This window comes from Eublepharis macularius, chromosome 2, assembly GCF_028583425.1.
Source record: "Eublepharis macularius isolate TG4126 chromosome 2, MPM_Emac_v1.0, whole genome shotgun sequence".
Taxonomy (NCBI): Eukaryota; Metazoa; Chordata; class Lepidosauria; order Squamata; family Eublepharidae; genus Eublepharis; species Eublepharis macularius.
This window is the reverse complement of record NC_072791.1, coordinates 75,299,610-75,322,717: the sequence shown is the minus strand read 5'-3', so window position 1 is coordinate 75,322,717 and position 23,108 is coordinate 75,299,610. Positions and strand designations below refer to the sequence as shown.

Sequence of the window (23,108 nt, the reverse complement as noted above, 5' to 3'; positions counted from 1 at the left end):
AAAGGCCCTTAGCCCACCATACAAACACCTTCATGGCCGGGAAAGGTGCTCTAAATAAGAAAGAGACTGTTTATCAGTCTCTTTTAAAACAGCAATTCCATCAAAATCCATCCTCTCTCATTCCAACTCCCAATAGCAGTTCCTCCCTCCCTGGGTCTCTTTTCCTTCACTTTACAATCTGGCTGCAACATTTTATTCTCCATAGTACTTTCTTTTCCTTATATTTTCATCATGCTGCTCCTTTCTCCCTTACTTTGTCTCTTCTTATAAAGTTCACTCAAACCTTCATCCTTGCTTCTGTTCTCCATCCAGTTTCCCAACAGTATTTTTCTCTCAGCTTTTCATTTAATGGTTTCAGCTACCAACTTAATATGAATGAGTCCCAGAGCTATTTTCCGTTTTTGACTTTCCACCTTCTATCCAATAACACATCCAACTAGCATCTGATTACCATCTCAAATGGAACATGATAAAGACAGCTCCTCATCTTTCTACTGGAGACCTCTGTTCTTCCTACCTTATTGCCACTGGCACTGATAGCAATACCTCTCCTGTTTCTCATGACCTTTGAGGTCTCACAACTCCTCCATTTACTTCTCCTTCATAATGACTTATAATGCCATACGAGCCTTTTCATGCTCTTCAACATTTAATTTTTTCTCCCTGGATATTTGTCTGAAACTCTCATCTATGGATTGTGTATCTGTTACCCCAATTAGCAGAGAAGTGGTATTAATTGCTTAATAATGAAATCTGTTCTCCATCTCTATATTTCAGGTTATTGCTAGTTTTGTATATTCCTTTTTAAAAAAAGGAGTAGAGAATTTGCAGATATGTGCTGTACAGAATTGCTGTAAAACACAATCCTGATCATGTTTTATTTTGGCTGCTTACATGTAATGTTGCAAATAGACCGGATAGTTGATAGAAGCTTGTATTTTTTTAGGGGCAAATTGGTCGATTTTTTTTTAATGAGGACCATTAAGTGTTTTATTTCCCAGAAAAGAAGGAAATTTTCATTTTAAAGTGAAGTTGAATTTGCAAATTGTTTGGGGCAGTCAGTTATAATTTCTCTTTTCAGCAATCTCCTGACTTTCTTCTGTTCTTCCTTGATGGTAACCAGTCATTCAGTGGGAACCATTCAATGCCTATACAATCAGAATCCCAAACTTTACCTTTTATTTCTCCCTCAAAGAACCAAGAACTGTCTAATGTCCCTCTCCTACATTTCAGCCCATAGTTTCTTGGCCCTTTCTTATTGCATCTAAATGGTACCTACCTTACTCTGTGGCTTGTGTGATAAACTATTACAAAGTTGTATGGGGTTTTGCACAACAGTCCCTAGGTGTTCTTTCATTTGACTTATCTTATTCTGATCCTACTAGCATTTAGTCCTCCATCTGGGCCACTAAGAAGTAGTATAGTACACTGCATGATTGTGAGGCGTATCTGATCACTGTACCTCCCTTACATGGAAACACTCCGAGTTAGGTCTTTAACTGTGGAATCAATTGAATCTACATTTGTAGCCTGGTTGCCAGTAGCACGGAACATCTATAATTTTCAGTTGTATCTAAAGCTGGACATCAAAACTACGTCCATCATTAAGTTGATGATCACTTTGAGAACGTGAGTTCTCCCTCTGAGGCGGAGGACATTGTGGGTGTTTCCCACCGTCCAATCAGGGAGGCAGGAAATAGATTTTTCTTCCTCTTCCTCTGTGTTGGGACCACCCTCTCTTCTTCAGTTCTTTTCCTGCCTCAGGGGAGCGCAGTACTCTTCAGGATAGCTCTGCTACCTTTTTTCTTATTTCTCTTACTACTTTCCTTTCCCTCCTCTATACTCCTTTTACCTTTACTTCTCCTCTCTTAAAAATGACTGATGGAGCCAAGGGAGTCATTGGACTCCGAAGAATCTTTTATGGATCGGGCTGAGAGCTCCCTCCAGGGAGCCGTCCTTCCGGAGGCGGAGGCATGCTCTGCCGGCTCCGACTCGCCTCTAAGGCTTGATCAGACCCCTGGCAAAGGAGTGCATGGCGACGCGATTCAGCCCGCAAGGAAACGGCCCCGTCTTCAAAAGAAGGTGCCGGAGACAGCCGCAGGTCGAAAGAAGTCGTCTGCAAGCAACGTGGCTGCGTGAGGCCCGATTTTGGCGGGAAACGCCGCGGCAAGCGATTTCCCGCCAAAACACAAAGACGTGCTTGCCAACCTCCCGGTGGGAGAAAGGCAGCAAGAACAAGGAACCTCGATGCAGGGCCTTGACAGATGCACTCCTGAAGACCGTGTAAGTGCCCTCTCTAATACTCTGTCCCCAGAGATTTTGGCAGCCATTAGAAGCTCCCTAAGACAGGAACTGTGGGCCCTTAGTCAGCCTGGGAACAATAATCCTTCCTCTCCTCCGTGCCCTAGCCTGCCTGGAACATCCCATATGGGCCACAAACAAGGTGGATCCTGGCCCACTAAGGCAGCAAAAAAGCAAATTCAGGGCAAGACGCCTGTAGATCCTCAGAATGGATGCATGAAGATCCCTCCCCTAGTGAGGATTCTGAGGAGGGGGAATTTCTGTCTGATGATGATCAGGATATTGAACCCAGTTTGGAACAATCCCATAGACTCTTTCAGTCGGAGGAGGAAGCCAAATCTGAAGGACATAAAACAAGACTTAAAGGGAACAGGGAGTTTTTCCCCAGAGCAGAGAACAGGACAGTGTTCCCGTTCCCTGAGTACTTTGAGCGACAACTGAAAGCTGAATGGTCCCTGCCTGCTGCAGGCAAACAAGTCCCTAATGCTATTAAGAAATTGTATGTCTTACCTAACTTTACCAATGAGCTATTGCAGGTTCCAATCATTGATGCTCCGGTGACAGCCCTTCAGTCCCAAGGTCTCCTTTCCAAGGATGGACAAGGCACGATCAAAGACCGCCTGGACAAAAAGGGTGAAGCGGTACTCAAGAGAGCGCATGAAGCTATGGCCATTTCTATCAAGGCATCAGCAATAGCGTCTATGGTGTCCAGAGCCTCGGTGGTTTGGATTAGAAGGCTTATCCAGCTGCTTCCAGAAAATAATAAGAGACCGCTGGAGGGAGCCAACAGAATTCTCAAAGCCTGTACATTTACTGCTGACGCAACACTGGATTCCTTATCCTTCTCCTCCAGAGCGATGGTGGCGGCAGCAACGGCGAGACGCCTCTTGTGGCTCAGAGCCTGGCCTGCCGACCTACAGGCAAAGATTATACTGCTGTCCTACCTTTTCCAAGGAGGCAAGCTCTTCGGCGATCAGTTGGAAAAGATTCTGGTGGAGACCAAAGACAAGAAGAAGGCACTCCCCAAATCTCTGAAGAAACCTGAGAGACGATCATTTGGCTATCAACCATTTAGATCTCATCATACCTTGCAAAGAGGCCGACAGGAACCCAAACGTGGATGGTCCAGTTCTAGGCCCCAATCCAGGAGGGGTGACTTCCACTCCAAGTTCGCCAGACAACAAGGCCAGAGGGGAACCAGGCAAGACCCGGAGGACAAAGGGCAGAAGCCCTGACTCGCAGGGTATTCCGGTGGGGGGAAGACTGCTTCAATTTCATCATGCATGGACGGAATCCAGGGCAGACGCCTGGGCATCAGAGGTAGTCTCCAATGGATACTCCATAGAATTCGAAACCTTTCCACCGGAACGATTTGTAGCTTCCCCACTCAAGAAAGACCCACACAGACAAGCCTTCACCATACAGGCGATCCAGCACCTCATGGATATTGGAGCAGTCGAGCCCGTTCCCCTCTACGAAAGAGGACTAGGGGTTTATTCAATCTTTTTCACAGTCCCCAAGAAGAATGGGGACTGGAGATCGATACTGGACTTAAAATATGTCAACCAGTTCATCCGAGTGAGACACTTCAGGATGGAAACTCTTCGCTCCATCACAGAGGCCTTACAGCAAGGAGAGTTCCTAACCTCCATAGACCTGACGGAGGCGTATCTACATGTTCCCATTGCACCTGCACATCGCAAGTTTCTGAGATTCTGCGTAAAGGACATCCATCTTCAATTCCGAGCAATGCCCTTCGGTTTGGCGACGGCGCCACGGGTATTTACCAAGCTTCTGGTAGTACCAATCATCAGGCTCAGAGAAAGGGGTCTTCACCTGCATCCCTACTTAGATGACATCCTAATAAGATCCGCCTCCAGGGATGCCTCCCTCGAGGACACCAGAGTTGTGATCCAGTTCTTGGAGAAGCATGGGTTCCTGATCAACCTGTCCAAATGCTCTCTCCAGCCGTCGCAGAGACTGGAACATTTGGGCATGATTCTGGACACACAGAGAGGCTACGTCCTTCTTCCTGAGGAAAAGAGGATCAAGTCCAAACGCCTGATCACAACCGTGATTGGTCAGCAGTCATCTCTGTTGATGGAACTAGCAAAGCTCATGGGACTCCTAGTAGCGAACTCAGAGGCCATTTACTGGGGCCGCTTTCACACCAGACCGCTCCAGACCCTGTTGCGGCCATTCCAGTTTCAGATCGCCCAGAAAGCGAAGACCAGGATACAGGTCCCGAGAACTGTCAAAGAAAGCCTGAAGTGGTGGCTGGACGATGTCAACCTAGGACAGGGCAAGAGTTTCCTTTCTCCGTGTCTCATCCAGATGTTCACGGACGCCAGCCTGGTCGGCTGGGGGGCTACGCTCGAGGGCAATCCGGCCCAGGGCGAATGGTCACACAAAGAGCGAAAACTTCCCATCAACGTACTAGAGATGAGAGCTATCTACTTAGCCCTATCGCATTTCAGCAATCAGATCCAGTCCAACCACATCCTGATACGCACAGACAACGTGGCAGCGAAGACTTACATAAACAAGCAGGGGGGCACCAGGTCCTCACGTCTACAACGAGAGGCTCACAGGATTATCCACTGGGCGGAAGTCAATCTCAAGACTATCCAGGCGGAACACATCAGGGGAATTCACAACATCCACGCGGATTGGCTGAGCAGGGAACTCCTTCACCCGGGAGAATGGTCCCTCAAAAGGGAAGTGTTTCTGTTGGTGACAGCACACTTCGATACCCCGTCAGTGGACCTCTTTGCCTCTCATCGCAACAATCAGGTCCCGAGGTTCTTCTCTCGGTTCTTTCATCCTCGAGCGGAAGGCACAGATGCGCTGACTTCGCCGTGGCCAAAGGGTCTTCTGTATGCCTTTCCTCCACTTCCTACAATCCCCAAAGTATTGCGGAAGATAAGGGAACAGAGGGCGAACGTCATCCTGATCGCTCCCTGGTGGCCACGAAGACCGTGGTTCTCAACTCTCCAAATGATGTCGTTGACACCGCCACTCAGACTTCCAGCTCATCCGGACTTGCTACAACAGGGCCCTATTTGGCATCCCAGACCGGAGTGGTGGTCCTTGACAGGATGGAGATTGAGCGGGACCGTTTCCAACACGAAGGTTTCTCTCCAGAAATCATAAATACCCTGCTGGCCTCGAGGAAAGGGTCCACTATCAGAATTTACAACTCGTCCTGGAAGGCCTTTATCAGGTGGTGCAGACGAAAGAAGGTGGAACCGCTCGATCCATCACTTCAAGCGATCCTGGGGTTTCTACAAGAGGGTCTGGACAGGCATCTGAGGCCTGCGACCCTGAGGAAACAGATTGCTGCTATTAGTTCGGTCGTCCCGAGGGTCGACGGAGTGTCCTTGGCGTCTCACCCTCACATTAAACGTTTCTTGCGAGGAGCCACCTTACTGAACCCGCCGGTGGTTCATAGGTTTCCAACCTGGTGCCTGAACGTGGTACTTTTGGCTCTAACAAAATCCCCGTTCGAACCAATTAAGGACATTCACCTACGGTGGTTAAGGCTCAAAACCATCTTTCTCGTGGCAATTACCTCTGCAAGACGCATTTCAGAAATTGGCGCCCTTTCCATACGACAGGACTTGTGCATCTTTCATAAGGACAAAGTAGTTTTAAGAACTGATCCTGCATTCTTAACTAAAGTGTATTCCACTTTTCACAGATCGCAAGAGATAGACTTACCATCCTTTTGTCCGAGACCAGTACATTCCAGAGAACGCGAGTGGCACAATCTGGACGTACGACGGGCCCTGAAGGCGTTCATAATCAGGACAGAAAAGATTCAACAAACGGATTCTCTTTTCATTAACATTTCTCAGCCTAGAGCAGGACATCGCATGTCTTCCTCGGCCATCGCTTATAGCATTAAAACATGCATTAGAGAAGCCTACAAGGCTCAGAAAATGGACATTCCAGCAGGGATAACGGCACACTCAACCAGAAGTGTGGCTACAAATGCGGCCCTGAGAAGGAACGCATCCATTTTAGACATTTGCAAGGCAGCTACTTGGTCGTCTACAACTACCTTCATCAAACATTACCATTTACATACTTATGCTTTGGCCGATGCAGCTTTTGGAAGGAGAGTGCTTCAGCATGTAGTGGAAGACGAAGACTCCGTCCCACCCAGAGGATAGAGAACTGCTTTGGGAGCACCCACGATGTCCTCCGCCTCAGAGGGAGAACGGACATTTGGTCACTTACCGTGAAGGGTCCTTCTCCTCTGAGGACAGGAGGACATCGTGCCCTCCCAGAGTCTTCATCTACTCCGAACTGGATGACAGGATTCATTAATCTGTTGCTTCTCCTGCTGCATCTTTGCTACACTCTGCTGCCTTGCCTTATTCATTCTTTTCTGAATGCTGATATCTGTTGATGTTGTTTGTTCTTGTTACCTTTTTGTCTTTTATTAAGGTTACAGTTAAACTAGTTTAGTATATAGTAAGGAGTTGGAACTGCTGAGGGGAGTCACCCGAACTGAAGAAGAGAGGGTGGTCCCACCGCAGAGGAAGAGGAAGAAAAATCTATTTCCTGCCTCCCCGATTGGACGGTGGGAAACACCCACGATGTCCTCCTGTCCTCAGAGGAGAAGGACCCTTCACGGTAAGTGACCAAACGTCCGTTTTGAGGCCCTTTGGTGTTGGACATCTCCTGTCAGATCATCTCTATTGATGTACTCCCAGGTACCATGGTCAGAAAGAATGAATCATTTAAACTCTTTTTCTAACTCAACAATCCGTCATTTTTAAAGAGATGCTTATAAAAGTTCTTGATGTATTCTGCATCACCCCAGATTTTGCTGGCACTTTTAGAGATTTGAGGAGTGCTTAATTGTTCCAGTACAAGACTCTCAGTGAACACTGACCTTCTGTGGAATCGTAATTCTTTTTTTAAAAAATGTTTATCTTGTATGAATCGTACTTGCTTAGATGTGAGTTTGAATATAGAAGAATGCAGGCAGGTGAGCGATTAATTGGCAAGGAAGCAAAATTTTCTGAGAAAGTATAGAAAAGTCTGTCAAGTACAGAAAATAATAAAAAATGAAGTACATTCTATACTTGCCCTGGGATTGTGTGTTATAGTTCAAGTAGAGACCAAAGCTTTCTGCCATCTTCTTCTCTTTTTTCTCTGGCGAATGGAAGACTGTAAGCCTTCTGGGGAAGCATTGCATCACAGTAGATGACACATTATTGTCTTAACTAAGGGTACAATCCTTACTATCTACGGGAGTTGTGCCATAGACATAAATGGGATATGACTTGTACATTAATGTTACTATCAGTGGGATGGATTCACCAGCTTTTCTGCTACAGAAAATGGGAGGAAGGGATCCTCTTTGACCACCCAGAAAAGTTATCCTGGAGATCATGGGACCTGCATGGACAAAAGCCATGTGAGAGGTCTGTAAAAGGGTGGAGAACTGGCCGAGATTGAGTGGGGAAATTGCTTGGATCCACACCTGTAGATCTAAGCAACCCTGTGGTCCAGGACTTAGTTTAGCATTACTGAGAGAGAGTGAGGACCAATTCACAAAGTCTGTCTCTGTGTTAGAGGACAACACAAGGATTTTGCATCAGACATTTATGCTTCCCAAACTTGTGCCCTTTTCTCTTTGTGGTGCATGGGTAGAAGTAGCTTCCAGCTTTTCCCACCATGCCATTTTTTGCTTCCTCAAACCACCCTGTGCAGCTACCCTCATGGGCATTGAATCTCTGATGCAAAGTCATCCATTAACAAACAAGGATTTTGTAACATGTGGATCAGCCCTGAGTTAGTGAGTTGTATCCAGGACACATTTTAAATTAAATACACAAACATATGCTTATGGCAGTATCTGCTTTTTTGTTATTCTGAAGCTGCTCCACATACTTGCACAATATTTTTTCAATAAATGGAATGGTCCCTAATAAATGATTTCAATTTTCTAAAACTTGGATGTTTCCCTGAGGCAGTATTTGGTGTGCATCTCCTATGCAGAACTCATACATTTATACATTGATGAGTTGGTGTCATATGATCACTATCAGTCAGTGTAGAAACAGCCATAATTACAAGAAAAGTGGCCTCTGGCAAAGAGACAGGATCCTACCATCTGTTGGCTTCCATCCTGCCAGAAAAGTCTGTCATTAACCACAACAGAAGCAAGAACAGACTTCTGATAAGTGGAAGGTCCAATGACACCTTAAAGACCAACTAGCTTTCCAAAGTATGAGCTTTCTTATTCAGGCTGCTTCTCAGGTGGGTTATCATTTTGCTCAGGAAACTAAGAGAAACATAGTATCATGGTTTTGTTTATTAATTACAATATTTTAGCACACCTTTTCCATATTTATTTATTAACTTTATTTATATCCTGCCTTTCTCCTCAGTTTGGACCTAAAGCAGCTCACATCATTCTCTTCTCCCTTTTCCCCCTCACAACAACCCTGTGAGGTAGGTTAAAAACATAAGAGCTCTGCTGGATCAGACCAGAGGTCCATCTATCCCAGCATCCTGTTTCACACAGTGGCCAACCAGTTGCTATGGAGGGCCAACAACAGGGCATAGAGGCCGACGCCTTTGTCTGAAGTTGCTTCCTGGCACTGGTATTCAGAGGTTCACTGCCTCTGAGTGTAGAGGATCCTGTTAGTCACTATGGCTGGTAGTCACTGATAGACATATCCTCCATGTCTCTGTCTAATCCTCTTTTAAAGTTGTCTGTGTCTGTGGCCATCACTATATCCTGTGGCAGTGAATTAATCACTTGTGTAAAAAAGTACTTCTTTTTGTCTGTCCTGAATTGACTGCTGATCAGCTTCATTGGATGTCCTCGAGTTCTAGTATTAAGGGAGGAGGAGAAAAAGTTCTGTCTACCCTCTGTACCCTGTGCATAATTGTATAAACCTCTATAATGTCCCCTGCTTAGTCATCTCTTTTCTAAACTGAAAAAGCACCAGACCCTTCAGCTGTTCCTCCTACGAAAGGAGCCAACTCCCTAATCATCTTGATTGCCCTCTTCTGTACTTTTTCCAGCTACATTCAGGGTAGGCTAAGAGTATGTGACTGGCCCAAGGTCCACCCAGCCAGCTGCCATGGCAGACTGCGGATCTGCTTCCCAGATGCTAGTCCAACACTCCACATCACACTGGCTCAAAGTGTAGTTTATATGTATGTTTCCAAGACTGTGTAATAGTTACAACAATAAAACCATAAATCAGCATCCTCTTCTATAAAGAACCCATACCTGTAATCTATAGAAATAACAAAAACCCTCCAGAACAGTTTTACATGCCTTCCCAATGGTGGACCAGGCAAGGACAGCTGTTGCATTCTCTGGCAGCTCATTCCAAAGGGTTGGGGGCAGTCACTGAAAATGCCCTAGAATAGTTTGCAATGAATCAAATATTTCTATGGGAGGGCACAGAGAGGAGCTGCTGCGAAGAATGAAGTTGGCTCTTAGGCTCATATAGAGAGGGACAGTCATTCTGACCCACCCACTCCCCCCTCCTCCCATCCTTTTAAAGACATGCATTTTAATCCCATACACTTTTTAAAGTTAATTTAGTGATGCAATTGAAGGATGGCTGTTTTGAAGTTAAGTCATTACCAGAGCATTAGCCATATTGCACTCTCAATCTGAGATCTGAAATATGCTCCAAAGAGTTTGGTCTATTCATTCTTATTTTGAATTGTTTAGATGTTGGTGCATCACCAACAACACACCCAACAAGTTTTCCCCAGGAGAGAAAGTATGAAATGCTCTTTGTTCCCTGTCATTGGCATTTCCAGAAGGCTTTTCTATTCTGGCTTCTTTCCATTCATAAGTGTCTATTTGAATGGGTACGGCTAGAGGCCATTTGGCAGAGGGAAAGATTGGAAGTAACGTCTTGCCAGCTGTAATATCTTGGTGAGACTTTGCTCTCTATTCCTGTTGCAGGTATAAAGCTTGTGCACAGCCAGAGTTTTGTGCCCTCGGGCAAGAATGAAGGGCAAGAGCCAAATGATCTTTTAGCTTTTCGCCTGTAGCTTTGGATAAGCCAGCCGCTGCATCAGGGAGCAGACCAAGACATAGTTTGTTATATTTTGGTTCATTTATGTAATATTCTTTGTGATTATAGGCCATTTTGGTTCCCTTCTAGGAGAAGAGTGTAATACAAATATTTAAATCAATCATTCAGTGTCTGTTTACTTAATGTGCTTCTCACATGTGGCATCTACACCACAAAAGTTAGAAACTAATGTTGCCCTTCCTGGTTGTTTGTCTCAGCATCTGGTATTGACAAATATACTTGTCAATTTTCAATTAGTGATAATGTCTCATGACTGATTCTAAGATCCATTTTCTGTGAATTTGTCTAATATTTTTAAAGTAAGCCTTCTGCCTTTAATGGCTTCCTTGACTTTGCTGGTTAACCACACTGGTGTCCTGTCTGTATTGATGGCGGCTTTCCTAATCTGTGTTATATATTCTATCTGAACTTCAATTCTTGTATATTTAAATAGCTGCCAAGCACCCTGGAAAAAATGACCTTCTTTACTCTCTCTTTCAACGTCCATTGGACTACCTCTCTTTGGAGAAGTCTTCTTTCAGAAATCAAATGTTGAACTTTGAGGATAACTTTCCATTTCCATAAATGCTGGACTTAATAGTACAGTGGTCACTGTTCAAAAGTAGATTAACAATGCTTACATCTTGCACCTGGTCCTAAGCACCACTCAAGACCAAGTTCAGGTTCCAAGTTCCCTCCCCTTCAGTCAGTCCCATGACTGACTGTTCCAAGACACTGTCATTTATATCTAAAAATATTCTTGTCATTTTTGTCAACTGGAGAAGACAATGCACCCTGTCAACATGAGGGTAGCTGAAGCCTCCTATTTTTGCAACATTTCCCACTTTAGTCACCTTCCTTGTTTCTTTTTCTGCCTCAAGATCCCACCACGTTCTGGTTAGGGTGGCAATAGTACATCCTCAGTTTGAAATTACTTGTCAGGCCTAGTGTCTCTAGTCAATTCTGTGGAAGAGTTTCATCCTCTTATGTTTTCTATGTTTATGCCCTTTTTGACACACAGAGCAACACCACCAGTTCCAATAGAGATTCTATCTGGGGATAGCTGTATCCCAGTGATTTCCCCCTACCAGTTTTCTGAAATACCTGATATGTCTGTTCACATTTAGCACTGTTTATTTAATTAATTAATTAATTATATTTATAATCTGCTCTCCCTGCAAGCAGGCTCTGAGCAGAGCACAACAAATATCATAATAAAAGGATAAAATATGGTAGCATAAACACAAATAAAATACCTGTAATACAGATTACTTAAAAACAGCAACACATGTAATTGCACAACCCATTGAAACCGAACCTGTGGGGCTGGGTGGCCAGCTACAGATGGATAGCAAGGGCACAGAAATGGCAGGAGGCCAGTTGGTGGCCCGCTCACCTCAACCATCATATGCTAAGCACTTCTGCATGCAAAGCATATCTTTTATCATTGCTGAGCCACAGCAGCTCCCCTTTCCTCCTCTCTACTGCTTTCCTGTAATACACATTTTCTGTTACTGATAGGTTATTTTCAGTAGAATGTATGGATTTTCCCAAGGAGGACTGTATTGCAACCCCAGCCGGAAGGAAGAGACAGACACAGACTTGGAATAAAGGGCCGTTTATTAAATGACCATAAAGGTAATGCACGGCAAGAGCTAACTAAGCGGTACAGGTCAAGCCCTGGGGTCAACTCCGGACCTCCGCCTTGACCTGTCTGGGCGAGCCCCACGCCCCCGGGTGTAGGCCATCCTTTGAATGGCTGCAACCCGGGCTGCCAGGCCATGGATCCCCATTGAAGCACCTATTACGCCCCAGCCGCAAAGCATGAGGGTAGGCCTTGTATTGAGGATCCCCGCAGGTTTCTGCCAGCGTACGGTAGCCGCAACCAGGCATACCGCCCTTAATGGCAGCCCTGTCCCCACTCACGGGGAAGTGCCACAGGGTGCTCACCAGCCCGCACCCTATTCCCAAAATCTCCTGCCACCGCAAGGGTCAAGCCTCTGCTTAGACCCTCGCGCCCCACCGGTGGCCTAGAGCCACCCAAAGCCCTTGCCGCAGGTCATCTAGGAAAATATCATTGCCCTCAGGTGCCAGGTGGACACCGTCGCCTCTATAGAGGCGGGCAAATTCGGCCCTAATCTTGGGGTGTGGCAAATAAATACCCAAGCCTTGCCCCAAAGACCTCTTAATGGCGTGGTTAGCCTTATGTCAGGCCCTCTCTATTGCCCTGGTGTCAAAGGCCTCCCGCCAAACCCGTCGTCGTAGCATCTCTGACCATACTATAAGCACACTCGGCCATCGGCTGCTTATGTATTCAAGGTCCTCAGCTACCTGCATCAACAGGGCCATGCCCTGTACCAGCCCAAGGTCATTACCCCCCAGGTGAATGACCACAACTTGTGGGGGAGGCTTCGTCCATCCCCTAAACAGGAGAGACAGCAGGCCGGGCCATCTGAGACCACGCCTGCCCTGCCACTCCACAGTGACCGCAGCGCTCAGGCCCAGCTGGGATCCCATCTGTGTTCTCTTGGCTTGAGTGGCCTCTCAGAACACCATGCTGTGGCCACAAATCAAGATTCTGTTCCTCTCTTGGCTCGACACGGCACCTGAGGAAAGAACAAGTAGTTTGCCATTTAAAACTGCTGCAGGGGCCAGACATAGGACCAAAACGCCCTTGACTGCCACCTGCCCACTCTCTGAATCGCCCGCTGAGGGTATCCCATAGCAGCTGCTGTGGAGGCCGCACCAATCCGGAAGGAGTGGGTTCCGAATTTGACCCCCGACAAGCCAATTGTCTTAAGTGCCCTCTCTGTCACCGCCCAAAACTGATATTTAGTCAGTGGGGCCCTATCTTCGTGGCGGAATAAAATCCCTCGGTCATCCCCACGAAGTGTGACATATTCCTTAAGGGCCTTAACAGGGCACAACTCCTGCTCAGAGCAGGGGCCCAAAAGCAAGGGGCTTCCCCACTGCCGCTGGTCAGTCTTGGACCGTCTGATCCCAATGGAGACTTTATCCCCAACGAATTTAATGTCCTGGGCATTCAGTGCCTGGCCAGACACGTCTGTACGCGATGAGGCCATCAGCTCACTAACTCACAGAGCTCCAAAAAATGCCATTAAGGCAGAAGTGTGGAAAAGCTTCCGTTCAAATGCTGACGAGCAGACTTCCACCCATGTGGTCCCCAGTCCTTAAGGACTGATGGGGAGATGGGCTGCCTTGGGTCACGTGGCATTTTTATCTCCCTGGCCCAGCCTTCCAGCATCTTTCTAATCCTGAAGACACCCGTGAATTCAGGTAAGCCACGTGCTTTGCTGGCGAAGGCTAAAGCGGCCAACTGACCCCTGATGGACTTCACTGCAAGGCCCCGGCCCCGCTGCACTACACAAAAGTGCATCAAGTGCTCAGGCGGGATGGGCCACTACTGCTGGAGCCCCGCTGACACCCTGAACTGGTAAAGCTGCCCTACCGCACGGGCGTGTACTGGGGGCAATGGACAGCTGGATTGCTCTATTTACTTCCGCCGTCCAAGCTCCCAAAGCTCCTGGGGCATCCTTGCAGGCCGCCTGTCGGCCCAGGGGGCAAGCTGCCAGAATCGTTCCATCTGTTGGCAAGACAAAGCATCTGCCACACCGTTGTTAACACCTGGAACATGCCTGGCCCTGAACAAAATGTTCATCTGCACACATTTCAATGTAACAACAACTAACACTAACAAGGGAAAGGACTCCAAAAACGTAAGTTATTTGGACAATCCCTCCCTGGGCTACACAATCTGCGGGCCATTGGTCAGCACACCAATGCCCCCTTAAAAAGACTCCAAAGCCTGTAGACCAGGAGGCATCAGAGGTGACTTGAAGTTTGGCTTCTAGCAAAAGCTCCTCCCTCCAAAAAGTCACCTTATTAAAGGTGTAAAGGAATTCCTTCCACACCAAAAGGTCATCCCGCCTGCCCTTATTAATTCTTAAACGCTGATGGGGCAACCGTAAGGCCCTCATAGCATCGCACCGCCACCTGAGGAAAGCCCTCCCAGGCGCAACTGCCTTACAGGCAAAGTTTAAATGGCCAACTAATTGCCGCAACTCAAGGAGAGATATCTAGGCTCCACTCAAGCAGCCCTCCAATCGAGCCTAAGATCTACCACCGTCTCTAAGGGCAACCTTAAGGTCTGTTGTACTGTGTCCAGTTCTATTCCCAAGAACGCTATGACAACAAATGGTCTCTCGGTTTTCTCATGAGCTAAAGGAACCCCCAGTTCCTCTGAACACTCCATGACCCCTGCCAAAAGCCTGGCACACTGCCCCAAGCCAGCTGGCCCAGACATCATAAAGTCGTCTAAACAATGGATGAATAGTCAGCATCCCTGCGCCTTGGGGAGACCTGAAGAAACCGTTCAAGTACCCTCAGCTTTACTGGGCTGGGCCCCTTTTCCAGGCTTTTGTTGGCCACCACTACCCCCAAAGCATTTCCCACCCTGTCTTCCTTTGGGGCAGGCAGATTATGGGTGGGTTCCCATGCATGCAGGGCAGTCATGCATATACTTGCCCACTTTCTTGTTGCAAAGCTCCTCGGACGTGAAGTCCCAACAAAGCAGCCGTAATTAAACCTGCTGCCCCGCAGAAGTGCGGGAACCTGAACCCTGAGAGGGTAGAATAATCATCTGATCACTCTCGCTCCTATTCCTGAGATTGGACTTGGCAAGGGCCATGACCTGCACCCACAGCTGTATCAACCAAGCCATCCCCTCAAAGTCCGTGTACCCCCTGTATATAATATTCATGTATTGGAAAAGGGGGGAGAGCCCTACCTGGCTGTGCCCTAGCCAATACCCCTGCATAAACTAGGAACCCAGACAACCAATGAGTCCAGTTCCTGACAATCTGCCTGCAGCAGATCTTCTCCTTATCCCTATCGTACTGATCATCTATATCCTTCTTCTCCCATTCCCTGAAGAGAAGGGTAAAGTCATCCATGTACTAACCCTTTGTATATTTCCCCCGCCCCCGCAGGCAATGCCATATCTCCTGGGGTAAGAGTCCTATAAGGAACCATGCCATATCCCTGGGGTCCATAAGGGTCCAGGCCCATCTGCTTGCCATAACCAAAAAGCCACCCAGTCACAGACAGAGGGAAGGCCTATCCATCCCAACTGGTAGCACAGCCCAATACAAAGAGACTGCAGCTGGGAAGAGAGGAGCCGCCTGAATCAGGCTCTTGGCTCCGCCCCCCGGCTAAGCCCAGGATGTCTGGGAAGGGAGCCTGTCTCCTTTCCTCCAGGGCGGGGCCGCAAAGGACGGCTCCCAGCTTAAGCTGCATTCTGCTGCTGCTGGGAGAGCCGCATTCTCCATACAACTTTTTGTTCTATAGAAAAATATTAATAAAGCAATAAGGACATTCCAATGATTAGTAGTTAATGATGAAAGTGTCTCCACAATGTTCAGCAAACAGCTATATCCTTTGGTGCAGCTAGGGCTGAAGGAGAAAAAAATGAAACATTAACAGTATAAGCATACTGTTACCTGGTATATTCCCAAGGCAATGGAGTAGTTGTGACTTCATCAGTGATGATAACAAGCCTCAAAGAGGCCAATTAAGATCTCTTTAGGGAGCAGTAAACAGTGTACCATATTCAGGATGCCTAGGGCTGGTTAGTGGCCTAAACATGTTTCACTTGGGGGGCTGATTTTGGGGTTTTTTACATTATGAAATGGGGGAAAGATATGTCAGCTTAGCACAGTTTTCGTCTCACATGGAGAACGCTTTGATATCAAGTAAGTATTTGGCCCTTACTTTTGCTGTTCTGTCTCTCCATGGCCTGTGAAAAGCTCTATGTCTGGGTTGGTATTGAAGAGATCATGACACAATTGGGAGAAATGAAGCAAACATTTTAATTAAATTTGCCAGTGGTCTGTAACCTGCCTGGAGGAACACGCCTACCCCAGGCTTTGAAGCCAGTATGCACTCGGGTGTATATGCAACACAGCACACAGCCACACCCAGCTCACTGTGAGGCACGGGAGAGTGTATGGGCAGGTTACTGCCACGTCTGTCCCTTGGCTCCTCAAAGATCTAGAAAAAAGGATGTATCTGTGGGCATACCTCTCAGTTGAAGAAGGGGGATACAGCAACAGCTCTGAGGCTGCCCCTGCTCCTGTCAGCCACAGTGGGGCATGGCAACCCCAGCACAGCTTCTGGGGAGAGAGAGGGTTAGGGAGCCCAGAGCACAGGATGACAAGAAATATCCCTGCATAGGTAACTAATCCTTAGGTTCCCAAGCCATTGTTTGCTGTCTAGATACAGTGACTCTCTTGGAAACGGGAAAATTGCCATCTTTGGAGCAATTGGCCCCAACACAGACAATTCCTTACATCTTTTACTATATGTGGTTTTGTACGGTCAAAGATGAGTTGCTAAAAATTCTGCAATAATTAGAAAAAAATGTGAACACAATGATTTTGGCTGTCTGGTTGGAATTATTCAAAAATGTCTTGCTTATCCAAACAATGTGTTATCCATTCCTGTTCTAGATAAGAATTATGCCTGTATCAGTTCTGCCAGGCCTCTGATCCCAGTTTGCCATGCACTGTCAAATTGAAAAAAATGCGGTCAATATATAATGTTTCATATCTTGCAGGTTTCCCTGCCTCATTCAGTATTGGCCTCATTGTCACTGGTCTCTCACACTCACTTTATAATACTTTGTCTTTTTGTTGTTGTTTGTGTCACTTGCCAAATATATCTTGCATTTGGTTCTTTTGCTTTTCTTATGCTTTCCTCTGCCACTATCTTATACTCTTATTTTCTCCTCCTTCACTTTTTATTTCTTGTAACCTTCCAATCTGATTTCTAAATCACAAATAATCTCTTGATTGAACCAGTTTGATTTCTGCTTATGAATGTCATTTCCAACTTAGGGGGACTCTATGAATTAATAACTGCCAAAATGTTCTATCATTGACAGCCTTGCTCTGATCTTGCAATCTGAAGGCCATGGCTTCCTTTATTGAGTCAATCCATCTCATGTTCAGTCTTCCTCTTTTCCTGCTGCCTTCAACTTTTGCTGGCATTAATGTCTTTCTCAGTGAATCTTAACTTATGATTGGGAGAGTATAAAATATTGGCTCTACCAGCATGTGCATTCATGTACAAAAGCCTCAGCATTAAACTTACACATACAGCAAGAAACTGTGTATAAACCTGGGCTTGCTTCCACAGCCAGTTATGTGAATAACCTGCTTTCCGTAGGTCATATGTGAGCCAGCATTTTCTAACAGCATATTTTAGTTCTGAACATACACTAAGCATTCAGACAAATGGGGAGGAGAGGGACAGTGTTATTAGTACTGTATTTACTCCAGGGGTCATTTCGTAGAAAAAGAACTGCAGGAACTCATTAGCATAACTCATTAACATATGCCACACCCCTTGATCAGGCCAAAATGGCCAGGATTCGGCTGCTGCCAGACAGGGGAGTGTTCCCCCACCTGGCAGTGGCCTGATCAGGGCTGTTTTGCCCCCAATCCAAGCCAAAAGGCCCAAAATGGCTCAAAATGGTCATTTTGGGCATGTTTTGGCCTGGATCAGGCCCAAAACGGCCCAGATTGGGTTGGTGCCGAGCAGGGCAGGGGTCCCTCACCAGGCAGTGACCCAATCCTGGCAGTTTGGGTCCTGATCCCAGCCGTTTGGGCCCAGATCACAGCCAAAACAGCCTGGACCAGATCAGTGCTGGGCAGGGGAGGGTCCCCTACCTGGCACTGACCAGATCCCAGCAGTTCTGGCCCTGATCCTGGCACAAAATGGCCCACATGGTCAAAAGTGGCCCTTTTGGGCCAGGATCGGGGTCGAAACGGCTGGGACTGTGTCCATGCTGGGCGGGGGAAGCTTTCCCCGCCCGGCCCCGACCCGATCCGGGCCGTTTCGGCCCCGATCTTGGCCCAAAAGGGCCCAATCCAGGCCAAAACAATTGGGGCCAAAACGGCCGGGACTGTGCTGGTGCCACTTGGCACTGATCCGATCCGGGCCGTTTTGGCCACAATACGGGCCCAAAATGGCCATTTTTGACCCGTTTCGGCCAGAATCAGGGCTAAAACAGTTGAGACCAAACAGTCGAGGTTTCCCCCCCCCCCCCCGCCCGGCACCAACCCGATCCTGGCTGTTTTGGCCCCAATCCGGACCATTTTGGCCCCCAAACAGGCCAAAACGGGTCCCAAATGGCCAAAAATGGCCATTTTTACCTGTTTCATCCCGAATTAGGGCCAAAATGGCCGGTGCTGGGCGGGGGATCCCTGCCTGGCCCTGACCCGATCCAGGCTGTTTTGGCCCTGATTGTGGCCATTTTGGCCCCAATTGAGGCCTAAACGGCCCAAAATGTTTTAAAGTCAGGCGGGCGGGGGCACCTGACTTGGGGGAGCTACCGGAACTGCGTAACCCCTCGAAATGAGCCCTGATTTACTCAAATGCAAAACTAATTTTCCCCCAGTTATGCCTTAAACGGGGTTGTATCTTAAATTTTTATGCATGTTATGTCCAGTAATAAAAAATATTTTGTGTATAACATTTTTAGGGAGATCATCTCCCATTCATGGTTAGCTTCTTTCAGGTAAAAATGGGTAAATCTTCCGAGGGCCTTAAACCTCTGCAAAGATCTATGCTACTTCTGTTACGTAATTATTTTTCCATATTTGACTGTCAATGTGATGTGACCTAGTGCTGGAAACTTTATTTACCAAGTCTTTATTTTTTCCCCTCCCCTTTCTTATAGAGTTCCTGCTGGGGACTGTGTGGAAGGATGGCAGCTGCAGAACCCTTGACTGCTTTTTCTCGGTGGTACCTCTATGCCATTCATGGCTACTTCTGCGAGGTTATGTTCACAGCTGCCTGGGAATTCGTGGTCAATTTCAACTGGAAGTTCCCAGGTGTCACCAGTGTATGGGCACTTTTCATCTATGGCACTTCCATCCTCATTGTAGAAAAGATGTATCTGTATATGAAAGACAAGTGTAACATACTAGTGCGCTGCCTCATTTATACCCTGTGGACGTATCTGTGGGAGTTTACCACCGGCTTCATTCTGCGTCAGTTCAATGCCTGCCCTTGGGACTATTCACAGTTTGACTTGAACTTCATGGGTCTCATCACCCTGGAGTATGCCATTCCATGGTTCTGTGCAGCATTTATCATGGAACAGTTGGTCATCAGAAACACCTTACGTTTACGGTTTGATGAGAATGCTGAACCAGGGGTTCCCTCAACTCCTGTGACCTTGGCCAATGGCCATGTGAAGACTAATTGAATAGTAACTTAGGGCTGCACTTGATTAAATGAACTCTCCTGACCCCTTCACTGGAGACCTGTAATGACAGCTTCAAAAACAAAACTCCTGCTTCCTGTATGATAAAGAAAACTCCTGTTGGAGGTGTGCATGAAAAAGTGGAACCAGTAGATTTTCTATGGATTTTACTTTTTGTTTTTTAAATTGCAAGTAGCACTGCCAGCTACCTGTTGGCTAGATAGTTTCTGACTTGTAACTTACTATATGAACAGTTCTATTACCTGCATTTTATTGCATATGTAAAAAATAAGAGAAATGCTAGTATAGCTTGTACAAAAAAACAAGTTAGTAAATTGGCACAGATGCCCCTGTTAACTTAGTGATTGGCTTATATTTCATTAGGCAATATTCAGGTGCTTGCTTGCAACCAATACCTCCCATGGAACCTGAGATGCTGCAGGGTCAAGGAAGAATCAACAGTTGCCCAATAGTGGCAGTCTACTGGGGAGGTATAATTTGCCCTCTCGTGTGCTCCTTCTAAGGCTTTTATATTGCACCATAGTGTATGGTATTATGGTGCTGGACATCTGGCTGGATTTATATTTTTAAAAGATAACTTTTTGAATCATCCATTCTGATGCTCATTAGAGAGCCTGTTCTCCCATGCCCATCTCTCTCTCTCTCTCTTTAATAAAGACCTGGTGTACTGGATTATTTTTATCGTTGTACAAGCTGCGCTTTGGTCAAGTAGCCAAGACTGGGAGGAAAATGACTGAAGTCTTCCCTGCTTCTTATCTTTACTGTTTGTAGTGGAGCTCAACAGAAGGGCTACTTCAGGTCTGATTCTTGCAACCCCCTTAGCCGCTGATCACATCACTGAGATCTCTCCTTCTCAAGAAGTTTTGTTCCCTGTGATACTGATGGCTATAAAAATGGACCATTGGTCCTGGGATTACAGTCCTCATGGCAGCTGGGTTCATCAGGAGTTGGAATCCTGAACGGCAGACTGCCTGCTCCTTGTGTTTATTATTTTATGTCTGCACCAATTTGATCTCATCTAAGTCTGCCTGGTGATCTCCAGGTACTAACAGCAGTGCAGCAAGCGCTGTTTGTTAAACTATTTGTGAACAGGAGAACTGCCTTATAGTAAGGAGCACTATAGGATCCCTCTCCAGGTTCTTCTGGATGGGCTGTGACAGCATAGCAAGAGCTGCAGGTATGTTCTGCTTTAGAGCACACTAAGCTTGAAGGAGGTGTGAAGGTCCCAAGCAGGTACTTAACAAGAAGTTGTAATGAGAAAGATGGATGGTATCTGGTGGCTACCAAAGAATATCTCTTTTTGTTCTGAGGATTCTTGGGCTGTTTCAAGTAGCAAGCATCTAATAGCCTTAAGAGGAGGGTATACTATAACTAGGCCTCCTGGACCAGAAGAATTCCAGGTATCATTTGCACTGAATGGAATGGAATTGCACTAGCAATGAGGTTGGGCTTGTGATGTGAATGTTCTTATGTGGCTGCAGAGCCTCTTCTGTTTTGTTAAACATGTGGCTGCATAATTATTTGGCTGGCCTTTGTTTGTTTTGTCAGTCTGATACAACTGTTTGTTGCTCCATTCTCAGAAAAAGAAAGACATCCTGTCACTTTGGGTGGGTTCTACATTGTCTTATGAATAAGAGTAGCATTAACTTGTCAGAGTGTGATTGTCTTGTTCCTTTCCATTTCCCTCAGGTCTTATATCCATTGCTGGCAATGGATGGGCAGGGACGCTGGCCCCAGGAGCTCAGTCACATCCATCCTGTGACAGACAGCAGGCTCCTTGAAATACTCAGAAAACTCACAGAGAGATTAGCGTTCTCTTTTTATAGGTTATCAGTTTTTTAAAAACAAGTAACGACTCAAACTATGTTTCCTGTCCAGTATGATGCCATTCATAGAGATTAATGTAGCAGCCATACAACAACAGTCATCTACATTGGAAAATAAGACAGAAGGGCAATTTGTTAACAACAGAATTATGGTCTTAAGCCTTCTTAGCTGATAATGGGACAGTGTGAGTACTGTGAAAATAAGTATTCTCTTATTGCTTCTCTTCTGAAAGGTTCTGTCCTGCATCCCAAAAAACAAGAAAATCTTGTAAAGGTTCTAGATATTGCTGGTTCCTCCTCACAAATACTGAAAGAAAAATACAAGTGTTCTGTAAAAGGAAGAGTGCAAACAGAAAATGGGGTATACCTACGCTTTCTGATAACCACTGTGTATAAAACATAGTATAAGGCAGAATAAGTGCATTCTCACCACTAACTAGTCACCACCCACTTTCAATAAGTTTAGACACTCAGTTCTGTTTGTTTTCCTTTCCTGCTTTGACCAGGAATCCTGTGCTCCTTTGCGTCTGTATTCTTAAGTAGCACAGTTACTTAAAAACTGGACAACAGTTGCTTATACTAAAGAATGGCTTCTGGCCTTTAACTTATGGGCATCTTCTACAAATGAGCTTCATTTTCCCGTGGTGCATTAATGTTGCACCACCTAAAGCTTATTTTATGCTGTTATCTCTGATTGATACTCTGAGATGTGCCCTCAAAGACCTGTAATTTTCACACAGAAGTGCACTTTATTTGCAGTTTGCACACCGGGAACTGAGCTGGGCCTCATATCGTCATCCTTCCCCAAGTAACCCCTGCTAGATGTTCCATTGACCAATCAGCATTGTTTTTAACAGCGATTTGCAGCCTCTATCAGTTACTGTATCAGATCCTGTAGCTCTCCTTACTCTTTTTGGAGGAATGCAACTCAGTTGCAGCCAGAGATTCCACCCATTTTATTTCATTTACCTTTTCTCTTTTGATTCAAGTGAAAACTACTGATGTTGTTTTGCAGCTGAACTGCTTAAACTGCAAAGCAATGACAGCCACATTGCTGCCAACAATCACATAGAAGCTGTGCAGCAGAGGAAGCACTTGTGTCTAAAATAGATAATAAAAACGCACACAATCCTCAGTTAAAATATTTGCTTGTATGTGTATCTTCCTCAGTAGATTAAAGTTGCCTGTTTGAATTCACCAGCAATAAAAACTTGTGGTTTGTTTGGCTTTGCCCTCTCTCTCTTTCATAAGGGGAACTTGATTTATGCTTGCATTGTAGGGGAGGGGGCTTATATGCACTGCTTTATACTTCTGCAGCAGCTTTTCTTTAAAAATTGATATTCTAATGGAATGTGGATATGCACATGCTCTGTATGCCTGTGTCTGGTACATTAATGCTATGTACCAGCATGTTACCCTGATAATTTAGGTAAATTAGAAGAAAACTTCATCATCCTGTTTTGCTGGTGAGTGCTGAATCTTACGAGAATCTTGTTGAAAGCCTTCCCATAAGGTAGCACTATACATTTGAAGTATTATATATATATATATATATATATATATATATATATATATATATATATATATATATAATTTTACTTATTT

At 45.9% G+C, this 23,108-nt stretch overlaps 1 protein-coding gene across 2 annotated transcripts in view; it reads left to right on the top strand.

The window, feature by feature from the left end:
* TMEM229B (transmembrane protein 229B) overlaps nucleotides 1–22,726 on the top strand; it is a 70,511-nt gene extending 47,785 nt beyond the window's left edge. For both annotated transcript variants that reach the window (XM_054971819.1, XM_054971818.1), the window contains one exon: nucleotides 19,129–22,726. In XM_054971819.1, the coding sequence (XP_054827794.1) occupies nucleotides 19,156–19,659 (504 nt within the window). In that variant the 5' untranslated portion in view covers nucleotides 19,129–19,155 and the 3' untranslated portion in view covers nucleotides 19,660–22,726. The remainder of the gene's footprint in view (nucleotides 1–19,128) is intronic.
* Nucleotides 22,727–23,108: the final 382 nt, after the last annotated feature.